At 41.6% G+C, this 19,428-nt stretch overlaps 1 protein-coding gene across 3 annotated transcripts in view; it reads right to left on the bottom strand.

Moving 5' to 3' along the window:
- Positions 1-3,526: 3,526 nt before the first annotated feature.
- The window catches only part of DNAI3 (dynein axonemal intermediate chain 3), a 142,496-nt gene continuing 126,594 nt past the window's right edge, over positions 3,527-19,428 (bottom strand). For all 3 annotated transcript variants that reach the window (XM_045368067.3, XM_005542867.5, XM_005542866.5), the window contains 6 exons: positions 17,149-17,212; positions 12,729-12,859; positions 10,216-10,420; positions 8,164-8,255; positions 6,561-6,683; positions 3,527-3,835 (listed from right to left, as the gene is read on the bottom strand). In XM_045368067.3, coding sequence (XP_045224002.1) covers positions 3,692-3,835; positions 6,561-6,683; positions 8,164-8,255; positions 10,216-10,420; positions 12,729-12,859; positions 17,149-17,212 — 759 coding nt within the window. In that variant the 3' untranslated portion in view covers positions 3,527-3,691. The remainder of the gene's footprint in view (positions 3,836-6,560; positions 6,684-8,163; positions 8,256-10,215; positions 10,421-12,728; positions 12,860-17,148; positions 17,213-19,428) is intronic.

Here is a 19,428-nt window from a genome sequence, read left to right on the forward strand (position 1 = left end):
CATGAATAATTAAATCACGCTGAGTGGTCTGAGATGAATCCTATCATCTTCTGTCCTTTCCTCTTTCCTTCCATAGGTACCAGACCTGCATGAGCTCTGAAGGCTCTCCCTTGCTTCTTGCACCTCTGCTTCTGCCTTGGTGTTTGCTTCTTGCTGAACTTGAACTAACCCAGAAGCACTGTCCCAGCACCTTCCCCCATGTTACAGGCCATTAGGCAGCTCTAGCGTTTTTGAGAGAATGGAGCCCTGAGTGCCTGGTGGTTGTGGTCTTGAACATGTATGACTCTACCTTCATCCCAGGGGCCACTGGACACACTTGGGGGCACTCTGCAGAAGGCTAGGCTACCTGAGAAGCAAGTGGGGCAAGGTCCCATGAAACCTGGGCTATGGCTGCTTATGTGACTGCATGGTGGACACAGGTGATGAGACTCAGGAAAACCGAGGTTATAAACACACAATGAAAATACCACACCAGGTCTGGGTGTGGTAGCTCAAGCCTGTAATCCCAGCACTTTGGGAAGCCAAGGCAGGTGGATCACTTGAGGTCAGGAGTTCAAGATCTGCCTGGCCAACATGTGAAACCCTGTCTCTACTAAAAATACAAAAATTAGCTGGGCATAGTGGCACATGCCTGTAATACCAGCTACTCAGGAGGCTGTGGCAGGAGAATCACCTGGGAGGTGGAGGTTGCAGTGAGCCGACATCGCGCCATTGCACTCCAGCCTGGGTGACGGAGCAAGACTCCATCTCAAAAAAAAAGAAAAAAAGAAAAAAAAAATCACACTGAACGGATAACAACTGCTATCATAACCATAAGGAGCCCCATGTTTAGTTTCTATAGCAAGAATGTTACAACCATTTTGTATTTGTAAATTAGGCAAAACATATTTGCTGCTTGCCATATGGTAGCCACTATACTAAGCTTTTTATTTGCTAACCCTAAGGCAGACACTTATTCAATATCCATTACTCCAGTCCTTTACTCTAACAACACCCTGCTTTTATTTGAGACAACAATGTGCTCAGCCTCTGGTCATGGTTTATGACACTCAGTCATGACCCTCCTGTTCTCTGTAGTCCCAGCTTCTTTTCACGAAGGGAGGGAGACTGGGTTATGGAACACACTTCTAGAAGACTACAGGTGAAACCCCTCATGCCTTTCAGGACTTTGCTCAAGTGTCACCTTCCCTTACCATCCTGTTTAAAATGATAGGCCCTGGCACATAGAAGGCACTCAATATATTTTTTTAAAGTCAGGTGTGGTGGCGTGTGTCTGTAGTCCTAGCTACTCAGGAGGCTAAGGCAAGAGGATAGCTTAAGCCCAACAGCTTGAGGCTGCAGTGAGCTATGATTGCACCACTGTACTCCGGCCTGTGCAACTGAGTGAGACCCTGTCTCTAAAGACAAACCAACCATTTTTTAGAGTGAACTCATGAAAATAAAATTAGAAAAATCTCTGGAGAAGGTACTGAACAGCAAGCACAGATGCCCAGGGAGAGGAAGATGCCTGGCATGTTTGGTGAACAGGAGGCCAGCATGACTGGGATGGGGTGATGGAGGGGAGAGGAAGGAGGGATGGGACCAGGTGACAATGGAGGGCCTGCCTGCACAAGGGTTTGCAGGGCACAGAGAGGCACTGGGATCATACTCTGAGTGATCATACTATGAGGCTGAGGAAGGACTCTGTGCAGAAGGATGACAGCGTCTGACAGCATCAATTTAAAATTACCATCTGGTTGCGGCTGAAAGAGACTGAAAATGAAAACACAGAAGCAGGGAGAACAGGAGGCTGCTGCAAAATCCAAGTTGGTGATGATGCAGCTTAGACCATGGTGGTAGCAGTGAGGGAGAAGAGAAGTGATCAGGTTTCGCATGCATACTGAACGTGTAGTCAACAGGACTTGCGGACAGATTGGATGTGGATTGTGAAAGAAAGGAGATGAAGGATGACCTTAAGGCTTTTGCCCCAAGCAGCATCATGGCTGGGAGGACTGCTAGAGGAATGGCTTTTGGAGGGAAACATCAAGCACTCAATTTTGGACATGTTTAAGTTTGAGATGCCTATTAAACATCCAAGTGGAGATACAAAAGGTCAAACAGATACACATCTCTTGATTTTAGACAGAAGGTCAGGTCACAGAGGTATTATTTAAAGCCTTGAGAGTGGATGAATGCACCTAGAAAGTGAGTGCAGAAAAAAGAAAGAATAAAAGAAGTTCAAGTGTAAGGATAAGCCCCAGGAAACTTCAATCATGATGACAATAATATGTGCCAGGCACAGGCCCCTTATCTGCAGGTGCTCATTTGCCCCTTACGTAAATGCTGCAAGGTAAGTTCTCTCAACCTGACTTGATGGAAGGGGAATCTGTTTCACAGAGCTGGGTCATCTGTTCAATGGCACACAGGTGGTTAAGAGCTAAAACCTACCCGACAAAGTTTTCTTTCCTCTAGCAATCTAACTGATAAACCTTGGTATTATCCTTTGTCTTCCCCTCCCGATCCAACCAGCCTTTCATTTCTACTTTCACATTAAGCTTTAGTACAGGGCATCCTAATCCTTTGCCCTGAACAATTCATCCTGCCTCCATTATAATAGGATTTCTTGCCATGAGACTCTTCCCCGCTCTAGTTCATTCCTTGTTTCCTAAAAATAAAGCTGTTCGGGTCAACTTCCTGTTTAGTCCTTCTATTCATTCCTCATAAATTCTAATCCAGCTCCTTAGCTTGGTAAACAGGAGTCTTCACAATCTGGCTCCAAGCTCTTCTGTGTCTCAGTTTCACATACTGTTTTTGCTTTTTGGTGCCTATGCTAGGCTTGACCAGCATAGGCAGAAAAAAGCAACTGCAGTACATGATGTTAGGCACCTGATGGTGTGCCCTGTGTCTTGTTCCACAACTCAGAGGAAAGCTTTCTGCTTGTCACCATGAAGTATGATGTTTGGTGTAGTATTGTTTTACACACCCTTCATCAGATTACAGGAATTCTTTCTGTAGATGCTAAGAATGTATTGTTATTATCATGAATGGATGTCAACTTTTATAAAATGTTTTTCTGCATCAGCTTGGCATCATAGTTTCTCTCTTTTGATTAATCACTGATTTATTTTCTACTCTTAAATTAACCTTACCTTCCTTGGATAAACTCAACTTGGTCTTCATGTGTTAACCTCTTTAAAATATATATATATATATATATATATTTTTTTTTTTTCTGGATTTGATTTGCTAATATTTTGTTTAGCACACGGCCCTACAGTTTGTGCAGTGACCCAGGGGAAGCACTTGTTTTGGAAAGGTGGCCAAAAGCAAGCTGATAAGTAGGAGCAGTTTGATTTCCCCTTCTGCCTGGGATGAGGACCTCTGCGTGGATGGCAAGGATTGGGATGGAGGGGACATCCAAAGTTCTCTATTATTATAGGAAAATAAAAATTTTGTTATTGAAAACATTCATTAAAAAAAGAACACTTTCATATTCAGTACAAAATTCGGCACATATTTGGTTCAAAAACTGAAATAGATCTCATTGTTAAAATTCAAAAATTTTAATAGCAGGGAAATAAAAGTATATAAATAAGCCTCTCTCTCTCTATACACACACACACACACATATATATATGTTCAGCTTGCCAGTTCACCTGACATAAAAAAACAAATAGAAAAAGTCCCCAAAACACCCCTTCAGGAAGCTTTTTTACATCACATCCAAGTATGACCCCTTCTCTGTGACTTTGATTAGGCCAAGGTTGATAAGAACGGTCTTTTCCAGTTCCAGATAACTCTCATAGTCCATTTTTAATTCAGCCTCCATTTGTTCTTTTGACTTCTGATATATTTTCTAGGGGGGGAAGAAAAACAAGACATCCCTATAAAACACTGATATCTAAAAATACCAAAGGATGAGAAGGGGCTGTTTGTGAATAGTTGACCTGGCTGCTGTTTTCTGGAAAGGATTGGATGGAGGGCAGGAAGGCAGGAGGGCAGGTGGGTGGGAGGCAGTCAGATGTGCTGGGAAAGGAGGGAGTGGAGGGAAACATGGTCCCCAACCACTCTCTCTCTCTCTCAAAAACAAATCCCTTTTTCCAGCCTTCTTCCCTTGTTTCCCTTATGTAGACTGGAGGGTGACTAATAGCCTAGAGGTTGCAGAATTCTTTTGAGATCCCCCTCTTCTGAGCCCCATTTGAAGGGCATAGCTTGTGGATCACACGGCAATGACTACTCTTCCCAGGCTGAGTCTCCAGCTGAAATTCCAGTTAGGAAAATTCCCATTTCATATGCGATTAGAGCAGTGATTATTATTATCCTTTGAGGAGGGAGCTGTATCCAGATTATATGTTTACAAAGAGATGGATGTATGATTTTCCTGAAATCTGTGTTGAACTGTACAGCCTCATCCTGGCACCTGCTGAGCACTCATACAGGCCAGCCTTGCTGGATGAACATGCGAACACTTTCTATGTGCCAGTCATTGGCTAAGTGCTGTAAATATTTTAACTCATTTAATCCCCATTGCAATCTTCTGAGGTTGTTACTGTTTCCATTTTCCCCTTTATCAGCCATTGCTTAGAAGGAGACATTTCTGACTAACATTAGTTGTTTTTACTTAGTGACTTTTTTCTTGTTCTAAATGTAACAGAGGAACCCTTTCAAATTCATTCACATATCTACAATCTATTAATAGTTCCAGCGAAAATTTGAGAAGTGGTGGCTTTACTTAAAAGAGGGCACCATATCAAATGGAAATGAAGTAACAAGAAGTTGGGAACGTTTTGGAAATTGAAAAGTATAATACAATTTAAGGGATTATTATTATAATATTCAGGTGTTTAAAAAGTATTTCACATGCAAATTATTTTTGGATTATCCACAATTCTACTTGCTCCCATTGATGTAGATAATTAGGAGCTGTTGCTATGGTATTTAAACACTCATAATAGTCATGGATAATTGCTGGAGAAGGGGAAGGGTGGCAGATTATCTCCAATAATAGAATCTCAACAAACTAACATTTGTTAAGTGTGCAAAAGAACAAAACTAAGATCAATTTGTAGCAGTGGAATGGAAAGAAAGGTTAATAAATTGGCATTCTTTTACACTTTGTCTCCAAACATGTTTTTGAAATGAGATCCTCTGCTTTTATTGCACTAATTAGTATCTATCAATAAGTGATAATGGTAATCTATTTGCTAATGCAGCACATTACAATATTTCCACATGCTAATGCTTTTCTTTTCTTTTCTTTTCTTTTGAGACAGAGTTTCGCTCTTGTTGCCCAGGATGGAGTGTAATGGCAAAATCTCGGCTTACTGCAACCTCGCCTCCCGGTTCAAGAGACTCTCCTGCCTCAGCCTCCCGAGTAGCTGGGATTACAGATATGCGCCACCATGCCAGGCTTATTTTGTATTTTTAGTAGAGACAGGGTTTCTCCATGTGGGTCAGGCTGGTCTCGAACTCCTGAACTCAGGTGATCCACCCACCTCAGCCTCCCAAAGTGCTGGGATTACAGGCGTGAGCCACTGTGCCCGGCACCACATGCTAATGCTTTTGAGACTGAGGGCCTCATGTGAGTAACTGTGTTTGAGGATGTATGTATTTGGCTATACGGAACCTACAGATGGGATCAATGATGAAATGTTGGTAACAAAAGAGCAAAGGAGAGAAAGAGCAAGAGGGAAACAGAAATTGAGACTGAGGTGATCTCAAGTGAGAAAGACAGAAAAGCCTAATTCACAGAATGTTTAAAAGCCCAAAATTCCAGTGGGCAAGGGAAGACCAGCAGAGTCACAGATTTCCTATCAAACAGGGAGAAGCTGAGAAAGAGGGGCACGGGGTGCTTTAGAGCTTAGGTTCTTTTTTGACAGAGTTTAGGATGGATGTGCCCTGTACCAATCTCCTCTATTTCAAGTTTCATAGCTTCAGCATATTATATACAGTAAAATTCACCTCTCTCTCCACCCCCTCATTTCTATCTATCTATCTATCTGTCTATCTATCTATCTATCTATCTATCTATCTATCTATCTATCTAATCTATTTATTATTATAATAGCTCTATTTACTGAAAGTCTATTTGTCACATTCTTTAACTGACAGCCTTACAGTAATCTTGGTTACTAGTATTCCCATTTTCAAGATAAGAGACCTGAAGCTCAGCAAAGGTGACAGCCTTGCTCTAAATCTCACAGCTAGTAAGTAGCAGAGTTGGGATTTGAGCCCACGTGTCTTGATTCCATATTCAACTTCTTTTGCACCACCTTCTTTAATGCATTATTCTCCAGATATTAAAATTCTATAATGAAAGCATTCAAATTTTGCATTAATGTACCTGTACTAAAGGACTTTGAAATTATAGAAAATTTCAGAAACTTAAATTGGACAGAATCTCACTAGTTGTCTAACTGGCAGTGAGGTAGGAAATCAAAGTAATGCACTTGACTCTCATGAGAACAAGAGAAGAATGTGAAAAAGTATAACTTTTCTACGGAAACTGTGGATTAAGCCAAACAAATATATTTCCACTGGTGTTCAAGGAAAACATCTTTCATTTCTGAAATTTAACTTACAACTTTTTTCTTCGCCATTTCTTGTTCCATTTCTTTCTTTTCTTGCTCACGAATTTTTTTGCGCTGTTCTACGTATTCCAGATGCTTGACTTCTCTTTCAAAGTAGTGGTTAATACTTGTCATCTGTTAGAAACAGATGCCTGTGAGAGGGTGACATGCAGGAAGCCCCCATGACCTTTACAAGGCTCTGTTAGAATTTCTGCTGCTTGTAATTAGGTAGACGACCTACCTAATTTACCTCCCTAATCTACTTGATCATTATCTAATGATCATCTACCTAATTATTATGTAGATATCTATTTTGTGATACTTTAAATCTCTTGGGTGAATATAATTTGGAAATTGTACTCACAGGTCTACTACCTGAGGAGCTGGCACAATTCAGGGGCTACTGTGCTAATGTTTAGGGCTCTGTGACTTGGAGGTTTCCAAAGTAGGGCTGGAAGGAGAGAGCTGCAATTCAGGGGTTGCTTTTCCCCCCATTTCTTCCTTCTTCCTTCTACATCTGAGGGAAGTTTCATATCATCAATCAAACTTAGAAAACCCAGATGAGGATCTCAATGTAGATCCTAGAGGGACTGGAAGCAGAGCTGAGCTCCTGGTCCCTGGAGGGCTTCACGTATTGGCATAGAATAGAAGCAGGAAAGTCAGCAGAGACCTCGGGGAAGGCAACCAGGGGAGAGACAGCCTTTTGCCTGCCGGTAACTAGGCCGATGTTTGGACTTGCAGCAGGCTGAAATCTGTATGTTTAATGTTCATTGTATATACATTTATATATTTCTATTCATTGATCTTTTTAAAGCCTCATTGTTAACATTGTTTGAAACACTTGGGTGGTGGGTACAGGGTGGGGGGTGTAGAACACTGCCAGTTCAGCTGTGCTGCCTGCTATATTCCAACTTGGGTTGGGAACCGGTGGGGATGGGTGATGGAGAGATGCATGAACATGTCAACTGGGCCCTCAGGGAAGGGTATCACTGAAACTGAAATCCGCATCCCACACTTCGGTTACAATAGGAAAAGTGACATTTTCTGATTATGAATCCCCAAGTCATTATTCTCTCAGAGTCTGGACTTCATTTACTTGGTTTCCTTCTGATGTCATGTTTGGGGCTTTTTTTAAAGCTTCAAACTATTAACTCATACAACAGAAATACATCCTCTTATTTACTGTATGAGTCTTTTGTTCCCTTACAGAGGAAAAATGCTGTCATTTCTTTTTTTTTTTTTTTTTTTTGAGATGGAGTCTCGCTCTGTTGCCCAGGCTAGAGTGCAGTGGCCGGATCTCAGCTCACTGCAAGCTCCGCCTCCTGGGTTTACGCCATTCTCCTGCCTCAGCCTCCCGAGTAGCTGGGACTACAGGCGCCCGCCACCTCGCCCGGCTAGTTTTTTGTATTTTTTTTAGTAGAGACGGGGTTTCACCGTGTTAGCCAGGATGGTCTCAATCTCCTGACCTCGTGATCCGCCCGTTTCGGCCTCCCAAAGTGCTGGGATTACAGGCTTGAGCCACCGCGCCCGGCCAATGCTGTCATTTCTAACATTTTTTAAAAGACACATCTCGGCAATATCTGGTCACATTAATTCTCAAAGTCATGTTACTAACCTCATTGGCGGAAGGGCGACTTAATGTCCAAGGAATTTCTAATATATGCAGTGTTCCATAATAATCAGCTATGGCTATAAATTGCTGTTTAGCTGAAAGATTTAAAATAAATGGGAGGAAAAGATCAGCAAACAGAAAACCATCTTAAGCAGTTAAACATGAAATATGTTTTTGTTTTGTGTTCTCCCAGAGGACCTACTGTGATTCCAATGATCTTGGCATTTTCATCAGATGTTCATGGCTGGACCATGTAAACATGTACAAGTCATTTTTTCCAGCTGATGAAATGAAAGCTAAGACTGAGCCTTTGTTGGCCCCCCCTGCTGCCTCAAAACTTGTATTTCTGGTGACTGTATAAGGAATATGGCTCCTGGCTGAAGTTGACTATCTCTGTGACTGGACCCACTGGGCATACTTGAGAAGAAAGCAAGGAGAACACATAGAAAGATTTTCAAAGAAAAGTCATGAAGTTCATTTTCACCGAACACAGAAAGGGCTAAAGGGTACCATTATCCAGAAGAATTTCAAAGATGTAGCCAGAACCACAGGTCTTATTGTAAAAACAAGTAGTTTCCTTTGAACATTTAAAATGGGTATAATATGCAAAGTGTTTGAGATTTTTAATCTTCTTCTTCTCCTTCTTCTCCCTTTTTTTTTTTTTTTTTTTTTTTTTTTTGGAGACAGGGTCTCCCCCTGTGGCCCAACCTCCTAGGCTTAATCAATCATCCCACCTCAGCTTCCTGGGTAGCTGGGACTACAGGCTCATAGCACCATGCCCGGCTAATGTTTGTTTTATATTTTTTGTAGAGACAGGGTCTTGCCATGTTGCTCAGGCTGGCCTTGAACTCCTGGACTCAGTGATCTTCCCACCTCACTCAGCCTCCCAAAGTGCTGGGATTAGAGGTGTGAGCCACCATGCCTGGCCTGAGAATTTTAATTTTCTATCTCACTGTGTGTGTGTTCTTTTCCTTTTTAGTAAGTCTGCTTCGAATTGCAAAATCCTGGATTCATAATCCCTGTAGGTGTACAAAGCAATGTTTTACACCAAAGTGGGAAAAGATACTTGGGTGGTACATACGGCTAAGCAGTAGTCTGAATGTGACACTCAAGATGCTGAAGACTGAGTTTCCAAATCTAACATTTCTGAGAAATGGATGGCAAGAGAATTTCATGCTGTATACCTTTGCAAACAATGGAAAACTTCTTTTAAAAAAGGCAGGTGGGTTACAGTGATTCATCCCTATAATCCAAGAATTTTGGGAGGCTGAGGCAGGAGGATTGATCACACCACTGCACTTCAGCCCAGGCAACACAGCAAGATGTCATTGCAAAAAATTAAAATAAAATAAAAAGAGGCAAACATACTGGATTTACATAGAAATTACTACTTGGGTGAAACAGAAAAAAAAATGGAGACAAAAGACACATCACATTTCTATAGACACATCCTTGAATTTATGCTTGTTTTGTTATATAGTACTTTTTCCTCATAGTTGGTTCAAAGGTTAAAGCTTAATACATACATATATAACCCCAGATAATAATTTTATCTTATGAAGAGAATTGCTTGATATTAGCCAGGGGAGAACCACAAAAGTGATATAATATTAAAAATATGATTTGTAATGAAAATTAAAGAAACAAAATTTATTCCATCTGGGAAAAAAACCCAGCAAAAGATCACAAAGACCTAGGGCTCACCCTGTCTGACCCGGAGAAGAGGCGAAGGATGTTTTCCATTGTGTGGTTCAAAACCAGCCTCTGCCTGACACATGTCTCAGAAATCATTCTTCATGAGGCAACAGTGAGAAGAGCTCAGGTTGTGTCCAAGGTTTGAGAGCAAGAGAGAAGGAGAAGGAAGAGGAAAGATGGGAAGGAAAGGGAAGAGAGGAGAACGAAAAGGAAAGGAAGAGAAGGGAAGGGATAAGAAGGGATGAGCAAGAAGAAAAACAAAAAACTAAGAAATAAACATTGGAGGCTTTTCAGATGAATGTCAAGATGTTCCCGAGTTACCCAAAAATGACTTAGTTTATTTAGTTAGAATTAACATACGAGAAAAGATCCAGGGTTTGATGCAGGTGATCATAGTTATGCAAATGTTTTGAGACTGGGCCGGTTCATGGGTTTTCTCCAGAAGGTCCCAGATATCAATATATCCATCTTCTCGGCCGATATAGAAAACTCCGGGCCGAGTCAGGGACCAGTGGCCTGAGGTGTACCTTTTTGGTGCACAGCATGACTGAAGGAGAGGTCCAGTCTTTAAACAAATTTTTAAAAAGACAAAGAAGATTTTGTTATTATCTGAGGGAAATTCACTATGATGTTCGTTAAGCACAACTCAAGCTAGCTATGATCATATAACAACAAAATTATGCCCACAGGAAGTCTTACTTCTCTTTGTTGTAGGGTTTTTATATAACACCAGCTTTTCTTCCCTGTTTTCATAAGCCATTTTTAGTTGCTTTTCAGAAAAGTTTAAACATTCCAATTAAGTTGTTGAAGTTTCTAATAGTCCCGCTTCTAAACCCACTACTGCTTCTAACCTTACGACTATTTCTGTGGAAATTGGTGGACATTAGACAAGTAAAGATTATAAGGACATTCTGCTTATGCCTTTATTTTGCTGTCAGATATCTGCTTCCCATGGAAACAGCTCAGTAAACAGTAGAGAGTAAAACAAATGAAAAGTCTGCCAGTTCCAGCTGTGTACTGCATGTTGAAAATCGACAGCAGAATTAGCAAATTCTCATATAAAGTGACTTCAGATGGAAGCAGTTGATAGCCTATAAATACACTAGGAAGAGATTTTAGACCATCTAAGCATCATGCAATCATCCTCTCTTTTCTCTACCATGGGGTAATCTGTCTTCTTTGGGAGGTTTTCAAAAGTAAGAACAGAATGTGCTTTCTACCCACTTCAGGCTTCATCTACTGACCAGGGGTGCTCCTTTGCCTACTTATATCTGCAGGGACTACACTAAATCATGGAGCTGTCTCCCACCCTCCAATATATACATAAGAGACTTTCCTGTGAAGAAACAATGTCACAGATTCATGGACTCTGTGGAGGTGACATTTCAAACTTGTTCTTCTTGTCTACTTCTCCCAGCACCTTGAGTTTCTATAACCAAACTCCTGACCTGGCATAGTCTTTGGACAATCATGCCTGAATTTCCTTTTTCTTTAACTACAAAACTTACTAATTGTAGAAAAAAAAAAAAATCAAACATACAGAAGTACATTGGCATAAAGCAGAAGCTCTTCCGTTGATGGCCATTTAAGTAGTTTCTAAATCCTTTTCAATGATAAATATACAGTTTTTGAGTATTTTTATATGTTAGAGTTTTAGAAGTAGAACTGTTAGGTTAAATATATATGTATATTTATTTAATATGTATATATATTTAACCTAACAGTTCTACTTCTACATATATATGTATACCAACTTTGAAACATATATATGTGTGTATATATATCCACATTATATGCCTATATACATACACACATATATGTCAAAGTTGGTATACATATATGCACATATACATATATAATATGGATATAATGAAATTATATGCATATAAACATATATATATAGTTTCAGGCTTTGATAATCTCAAATGGCTCACCAAAGAGACATGTCAACTTACAATCCCACCAAAAGTACTGATTTCCCCACACCCTTGCTTCACCGGATTTTATCAATCATTCTAGGTTTTGGCAGTTTAGCTCCTATCTGCCTAGATCCAGCCCCTCTCCTAATCCTGACCACACTCTTGCTGCCTCCCTTTAACCACTGTTTGTCCCTGGACAGGCGAGGCTCTGCCTGCTGACATACCCTCAGCTTACTCACTCCCACTTTCTGAACCTGCTAACATATTCCTGGTGCAGAGGGAAAGATGACAAACCCAGTGTTTCTCCTTGCACTTCAATCAGAATTAGGCATCGCATCTTGTATTTTCCAGGGAGGAAAAAATGCAAGTCAAGTCTAGGTGTGGTGGCTCACACCTGTAATCCCAGCACTTTGGGAGGCCGAGGCAGGTGAATCACTTGAGCCCAGAAGTTTCAGACCAGCTTGGGCAACATGGTGAAATCCCTGTTTCTACAAAAAACGCAAAAAAATAGCTGGGCTTGGTGGCGTGCACCTGTGGTCCCAGCTACTCAGGAGGCTAAGATGGGAGAGTCACCTGAGCCTGGGAAGTCGAGGCTGCAGTGAACAGAGATCACGCCACTGCATTCCAGCCTGGGCCACAAAGTGAGACCCTGGCCCCCACCCCCCAAAAAATGCCAGAGAAGTCAACTGCCCACAGTAGATATTCCAAGACTGTTAAGTTTCAGAGAACAAGGAACTTATAAACTGTTTTCTCCCCTCAGGAAGGAAAAACAAATGATTGTGTTTTCAAAAGGATTACAGTGGCTCTGCTGACAAGCTGGTGTCCCCGCCATCTGTTCTAATTTCTCCAAAAAGTGTCCCAAAGGCACTATTATGTCAGAACATAACAGTTGCTCTTGTCTTTCTCAATAACAAAGGATCACACACCCACACCTCCATTTTGCAGGCAACTTACCATAACACTTTCTTTCCATATGGCCACGTTCCAACCCCCAACCGTGAGAATAATGTCATCGTAGAAAGGTGATCTCTGAATAGTGTGGACAATTCCGTCATGAATGGTGTGGAGGTTCACTGGCTTCTTTGCTGTTGGAGTGAAAGAAGGCCATCTCATCTTTAATAACACTATTTGCATTCCTGCAGTGAAGAATGGACAGACCTCCAATGGACAGACAGGGCCCCATGAATGGGGTGTGGGAGTGGAGAACCAGAGACCAGCTGGGATGAATAGATCTGTCAGGGGATGGCTCCTTCTGTTATTATGGAATGTCCAGGAAACATCCCATCAAGGCCAGTTTTCAAGCTCAAATGAATACTTTGTGTTATTCATTTACTCATTCATTAATTCACTCAATTAGTCAATAAATATTTATAGATTGCCTATATGTAATAGCAGGTACTGTAGCTGGCTGGGTAGACAACAGTTAGTAAATAAATATGATTTTGCCCCCAAGGAGCTTGCAGTCCAGTGGGAAAGATAGAATTTCAATACACACATCTGAAAGTATACAATGTAAAAATTGTGAGAAGTGTTGTGAAGGAAAAAATATTACAAGTAAGAATAACAAGGGGATTTGTAATTTAGACTGAAGGGTCAGAAAAGGCTTCTGTGAAGATGCGTCATGTAGGCCTGAATAGCAGTTGAACATGGGAAGATTTTGGTGTGAAGGAACGTTCCAGACAGTGGAAACAACATACAACAAAGTCCTGAGGAGAGAAGTGTTTAGTGCTTTTATACACTTGAGGAAGGCACCCCGACTGCAATCTGGTCATCTTAGAGTGAGACATGAAACAAACGGGGACCAGGAGGGTCCAGGCCATGCTGGGCCTTGTAAGACAGGAATTCAGATTACATTCTAAGTGTTGTAATGAGTCCTTTAGGTCTCCAAGTGAGACAATTTGACTGACATTTCTGAAAGAGCCTCTGGCTGTTGTGGGGAGAATGGATTAGAGGCAGGTAAAAGCAGAGGAGGCTGCAGTGGCAGTTCTGGTGAGAGAGGATGGTGGCGTGGACTAAGATGCAAGGGAGAAGAAGGGATAATCAAGAAATATTTGTGAGCTAGAATTGACAGGACTTGGAGACAGCATGAATAGGAAGACAGAGATGAAATGCTGAGAATAACAGCCACGTTTCTGACAAGAGCCACAGCCCTTCCATTTGTTGCAAGTGGGAAGCCTTACAGGTTCAAACGTTAAGATCAAGAGTTCACTTTAGCCTCTGCCCCAGGTCCCAGGGTCTTCCTGCTTCTCTGGTCTCTTTACTCAGATAACAGGAGGATTCTGCTTGGATTTCCTCTCCCTGAGAGTTGGCTGCAGAACTGAATCCTCCTAATTTCTTGTTACCCACAACCCTATGCCCCAGGCATGACCATAAAAACATATGGCTGTCAAGGCCACACCACAATGTCCAGCCACTTTATACTAATGTTTTCTGAATTTTGTCATATTAATTGCTATGTGAGAGATGGGGTTTTTCCTGCAGAACACTCATGGCACATTAAGCAGAAAAAGATGTACTAAATCTTGTAAGAAGCTTGTAAAGTAGGGTTTCAAACAGGTATTTTTCCACTCAAGTTCACAGTAGCATTATTAGCAATAGCCAAAATGTGGAAGGAATCCAAGTGTCCCTTGAGGGATGAATGGATAAACAAAATGTAGTATATGCATACGATGGAATAGTATTCAACCTTGAAAGAGAAGGAAATTCTGATCCATTCTACAACATGGATAAAGCTTGAGGACATTATGCTAAATGAAATAAGCCAGTCACAAGAAGACAAATACTACATGATTCTAGGGTAGTCAAATTCACAGAAACGGAAAGTAGAATGGTGTTTGCCAAGGGCTGGGGGACCAGGGACAAATGAGGAGTTAGTATTTAATAGGTATGGAGTTTCCATTTTGCAAGAAGAAAAGAATTCTGGAGATTGAGTGCATAGCAACGTGAATGTACTTAACACCACTGAACCATACTTTCGAAATTGGTTGAGATGGTAAGTTTTATGCTTATGTTTATTTTACCACAGTTAAAATTTTTTTTAAGTAAAAATAAATAAAAATTGTAGCTTTTCTGGATTTAAAAAAAGGCTAATTTTCCTCCAACCAAAACCCTTGCTTGAAGAGAGCACAGAAGACATACTTCTGAGGCCATCTTGAAGTGATCTAGAAGATTCCTGGTAAGGCTCAAGACCCTTGGAAACCAGCAGCTTTCTTCTTGCTGCTGCTTCTGTTTCTCAGAGCCTGGGTTTGCCCTCTGCGTTAGTGAGGCTTCCTTAGACACCACCTCACTCCAGGGAGCAGAGCCCTCTAAGAACTGAAATAATTACCAATGATAGTGATGTTGACAATCGTTAATGTCTGCACTTTAAAATAACGTTAGATGCTCTCAGCCCATAAAAACTTTTTCTTTCTTTTGTCCTTTGAAAGACCTTAGTGTCATTCAGCAATGAATGGAGCTGTCCTTAAATTATTAGATGGACTGCCAGAGCCTCCAGGCCAGGTTATTATTAAAAAATGAAAAAGCTATTTTTCAAAGCCATTATCTAATGCTAGAGGCAACATAGAGCAAACTAGCTGTGTTCAAATTCTGGTAATGCCACCTACAGTAGCTACCCACAGGGCTGCTGTGAGGACTACACAGGTTATCCATAGAAAGTGCCTAGCACATGACATGTGCCGATTTGTGAGAACAGTATATGACATGATTATGTCAACTGCCATCATTCAGCCTGCATTTATCTTGGCTTGTCACTTAGAACATCTGGAAAGTTTGTTTGGGCTTCCTTATCACACACATCTCAGTTAAGGTAATCTGTCTCTTAGAAGTTTCTTCTTAAAAACCTGTTTGTCACGGGCCCCCTCCAAAGCAGTTTAGAAGTTGGCTGTAGGATGAAGTGGTGCCCCAAGAAAATCTCTGAGGCCAGGAGGAATCAGTGTCCCCTGTGCACAACCAAGTCATGGCATCAGGTCCTCAGCTTGTGTCCCAGGGGCACGGTAAGACTGCTGTCATGTTCTATAATGCCTAGCTTGCAGTATGTGTACAATGTACACTCATTAATTGTTGAATAAATAGATACATGAGTAAGCATAAAAGAAGTTGAATGTAATTCATTATATCCAATATCTAATTTTGAGTTCAGCTTTAAATCATGAAATTGGGATTGAATGGAAAGTGGAAAATCAGTCTCTGTTGTGTGTGCACTTGGCCCTCCCTAGGATCCATCTAATCCTCTCTCAATGCCCTACTGTTGTCAACAACACACATTTGAGTTTCCAGTCAGGGAAGAAAGTGGGAGTATTTTGGCTGCAAGATTAAATGGCTACCCTGAAGGCACGGCTGATAGTCTTCTCAGATCTTATGACAGACTCTGATTTCTGGTACCACACTCAGTAGGAGTGAGGCCAGGAGGTTACAGGTGAAGACCTGAGCTCTAATAACTGTCCCCTATAGGCTGTGGCTCTGACCTCTGGCCCCTGTCAGTTACTCACACTTCCACTCACATGATTGACCAGATACCCTTCTGCAAAGAATCCAGCTGCTCTACCACACTGCTCCCTCACGGTGTTCTGAAGCCTTCTTGCCAGCCTTTGTCTGCCTAGCAGTCCCAGGAGCTACCTCTTCCTTTGCTTATGGTTATCCCAAACTGTGAAATGCATTAAAATATATTTTAATGCTATGACAAAATTCAAAGCTTTAAAATGAGTAGTTATAATTGTAGTGAACCCCAAGGCTCTGAGCTTGCTAGAGATAGGGAGCTTTGCTTATTGGGGTGCCTGTATTCCTGACAGCAATTCCTTCTCACACCTGAATGTGACCCACATGCTTCTGCTCAGCTTTTCAGAGGCCCAGGTCCTGGGAGCAGCAGACATAAAGACACAACCTGTCCTAGCCTCAAAGGAGGGTCCTGCAGTCCCTTTTCCTGTACTCTGCTGGGGTCTTCTAGATTATCATACATTTTGCTTGTAATCTAACTGACTCAGATTTTCCACGTAGATGAACTATCAAGTTATTGAATTATTGAAACAGGATTTTATTTTTAAATTAAATCACTCAAGTTTCTCAGTCATTTAAGCAACATATAGGTCAGTGCTCCTCAAATTTTGGCATGAAAACAAACACCCTGGAAAATGTTATTAAAATCCAGATTCCGATTCAGTAGGCCTGGGGTAGGATCTAAGATTTGTATGTGTGTTTTCAGAAGTTCCCAGGTGATGACTATGGGGCTTATTCAAGGCCTTCACCTTATTAGTCAGTACCTTAGGAGCCCTCCCTCCCATTAGCAAGACCAGGCTGACTCTGTACTGCAAAAGATTCCTTTCGGTAGTTTAAATTAAAAGGAACATCTTATTAATAACAGGGCAATCACAAAACTTACGCATAAATCGGCCAGTTTCAGGGTCTCTTTCCATTTTCCAATCTGTGTATATCACTTCGCCTTCCTAAAAATATTACAGGTTCCTGATCAGTACAATGACAACTTAAGAGACAAAAGACCTCACACTCATGTGCTAAGATTGACTGTTAACCAAAACAACTGAAAAACAACAAGTCAATTTAATCAAGTAATTTGATCCAGTGGGGGAGAAGGAAAGCCTCAAAATAAGTACTCAATTTTATATTGAAGAAAGAATGAGTTTGTTGTGTCTTTGTCCACATATAATGATGTGGAGAACATGATAGTTCTGCAGATACTCCATCTGGGACAAGAGTCCAAACCACCGGGCATCCAAAGTTTTTGTTGTTGATCCATAAAGGGAGGGATCAGCCCATGTTATTCAGTGATTACTTTTCAGCCCATTAGAAAGTCAATTGTTAATAAATATTTGTGGAATAAGCGAGAAAGTGGGACTATGAATGCATACATGGTAGTAATTACTACTTTTCAGGTTGAGAACAGGAAACACAAAGTTCAATCTAAATAAAATAGCAAGTGATATGTATTCTTGTTCTGCCTCATGGCTGTTTTAAGGAGAGGGGAAGGCAAATGGACCTGATGTTAAGAAGAGGAAGAAACAGTCATGCAAGGGGGAAAGACAGAGAGCACCGATGAATTACAGAGGTGGGAGAAGTTTATAGAAAATAATTAGTCCCTCGCTGTTATCGGATGGATGAGGAAACTGAGACTTGGAGAGGTTAAATGACTTGCTCTAGGTCACCCCATGCAGTCTCCTAATTCTATTGTTTCTTCACTGGATGAGAAGAGAAAAACACAGGAGTTTGTATAAAATGGGGGATGGATTGGGATCTGTAGCAAGGAAGGGGAGATGACAGCACATTTGATTTATGCAAAGTGAAGGATAAACTCACTGGGGACAAGGTCACTCATTCACCCATCTGAGCTTTTATTCACCTATGCTAATTCATTTAACAAACAAGGACTGTATTTGGTGTTGGAAATTCCAAATCCAAGGACAAGCCCTTTCTCCACTAACGGTCCTCACAGTCTAAGGAAGCAGACAGATGGGTACATGTTTTGCTAATCCATGGCCATGTTGCACATCACCCTCAGGGATACCACTTCTTGAGCACTCAGTGCTTGCCAGCGTTCTTAGGAGCTTGATGGATGTGACCCTCAGCCCTCACCAGAATCCTGTAAGAGAGTTACTCATATCTCCTGGGTCTCATAGCCAGTACATGAAACAATGAAATTGAACCAAGTCAACGAGGACTAGCTGGAATCAATTTAATAAATATGTGTTGAAGTAACCTAGCTGGAAACCTTTACATCCTTCTCTAGCCACTTCTGTAATTCTGTTACCCAACTCCACTTCCCCAACCCCTGTGTTGACATTCTTGGCCCCACTGCTCAGGCCCTTTTCATTTCTGGGCTGGCCCACCTGAAATCACCGCCTGCCTGGCTTCTCTCCCTCCAGGGTTCCACTCCCTTCCCTCGCCCCATGCCAGCCAGTCGAGACCCTAGAGAGGCTTCCCTGAAGATCTCTATCCAAAGTAGATGGATCAGCTGCATCACAAGTTGGTAGAACCTTCCACTGGAATGCCAACCCCACGAGGCCAGGGAATTTTGTCTGTTTGTTCACTGCTATATCCCCAGGGTCAAAAACAATGCCTGGCATATATTAAATGCATAGTGAGTATCTGTCGAGTGATGAGTAAAGAAATTCCAATTAGGGCAAGGCCTCCAAAGGCAGGCAAGAGTTTGTATTAGGAGAATGAGAAAAAAAGGCTGGGCATGGTGGCTTGCACCTGTAATCAATCCCAGCACTTTGGGAGGCCAAGGCGAGTGGATCATCTGAGGTCAGGAGTTCAAGACCAGCCTGGCTAACATGGTGAAACACTGTCTCTACTAAAAATACAGAAAAAATTAGCTGGCCGTGGTGGCACACACCTGTAATTCCAGCTGCTTGGGAGACTGAGGGAGGAGAATTGCTTGAACCTGGGAGGTGGAGGTTGCAATGAGCCGAGATAGTGCCACAGCACTCTGGCCTGGGTGACAGAGTGAGATGCCATCTCAAAAAAAAGAAAAAAGTAAAAAGCAGAGCTGCCACAGTGAGTGAGAGGGAGGTTGGTGCAGATGAGGTAGAGAGATAGGCAGCGGACAAATCTTATAGGCCATGGTGTGAAGAGTCTGGATTTTATTCATGTTGTACTGAGTTGTCACTGAAGAGTTTGAGCAGGGGGTATCATGCTTTAATTT

This window comes from Macaca fascicularis, chromosome 1, assembly GCF_037993035.2.
Source record: "Macaca fascicularis isolate 582-1 chromosome 1, T2T-MFA8v1.1".
Classification (NCBI taxonomy): Eukaryota; Metazoa; Chordata; class Mammalia; order Primates; family Cercopithecidae; genus Macaca; species Macaca fascicularis.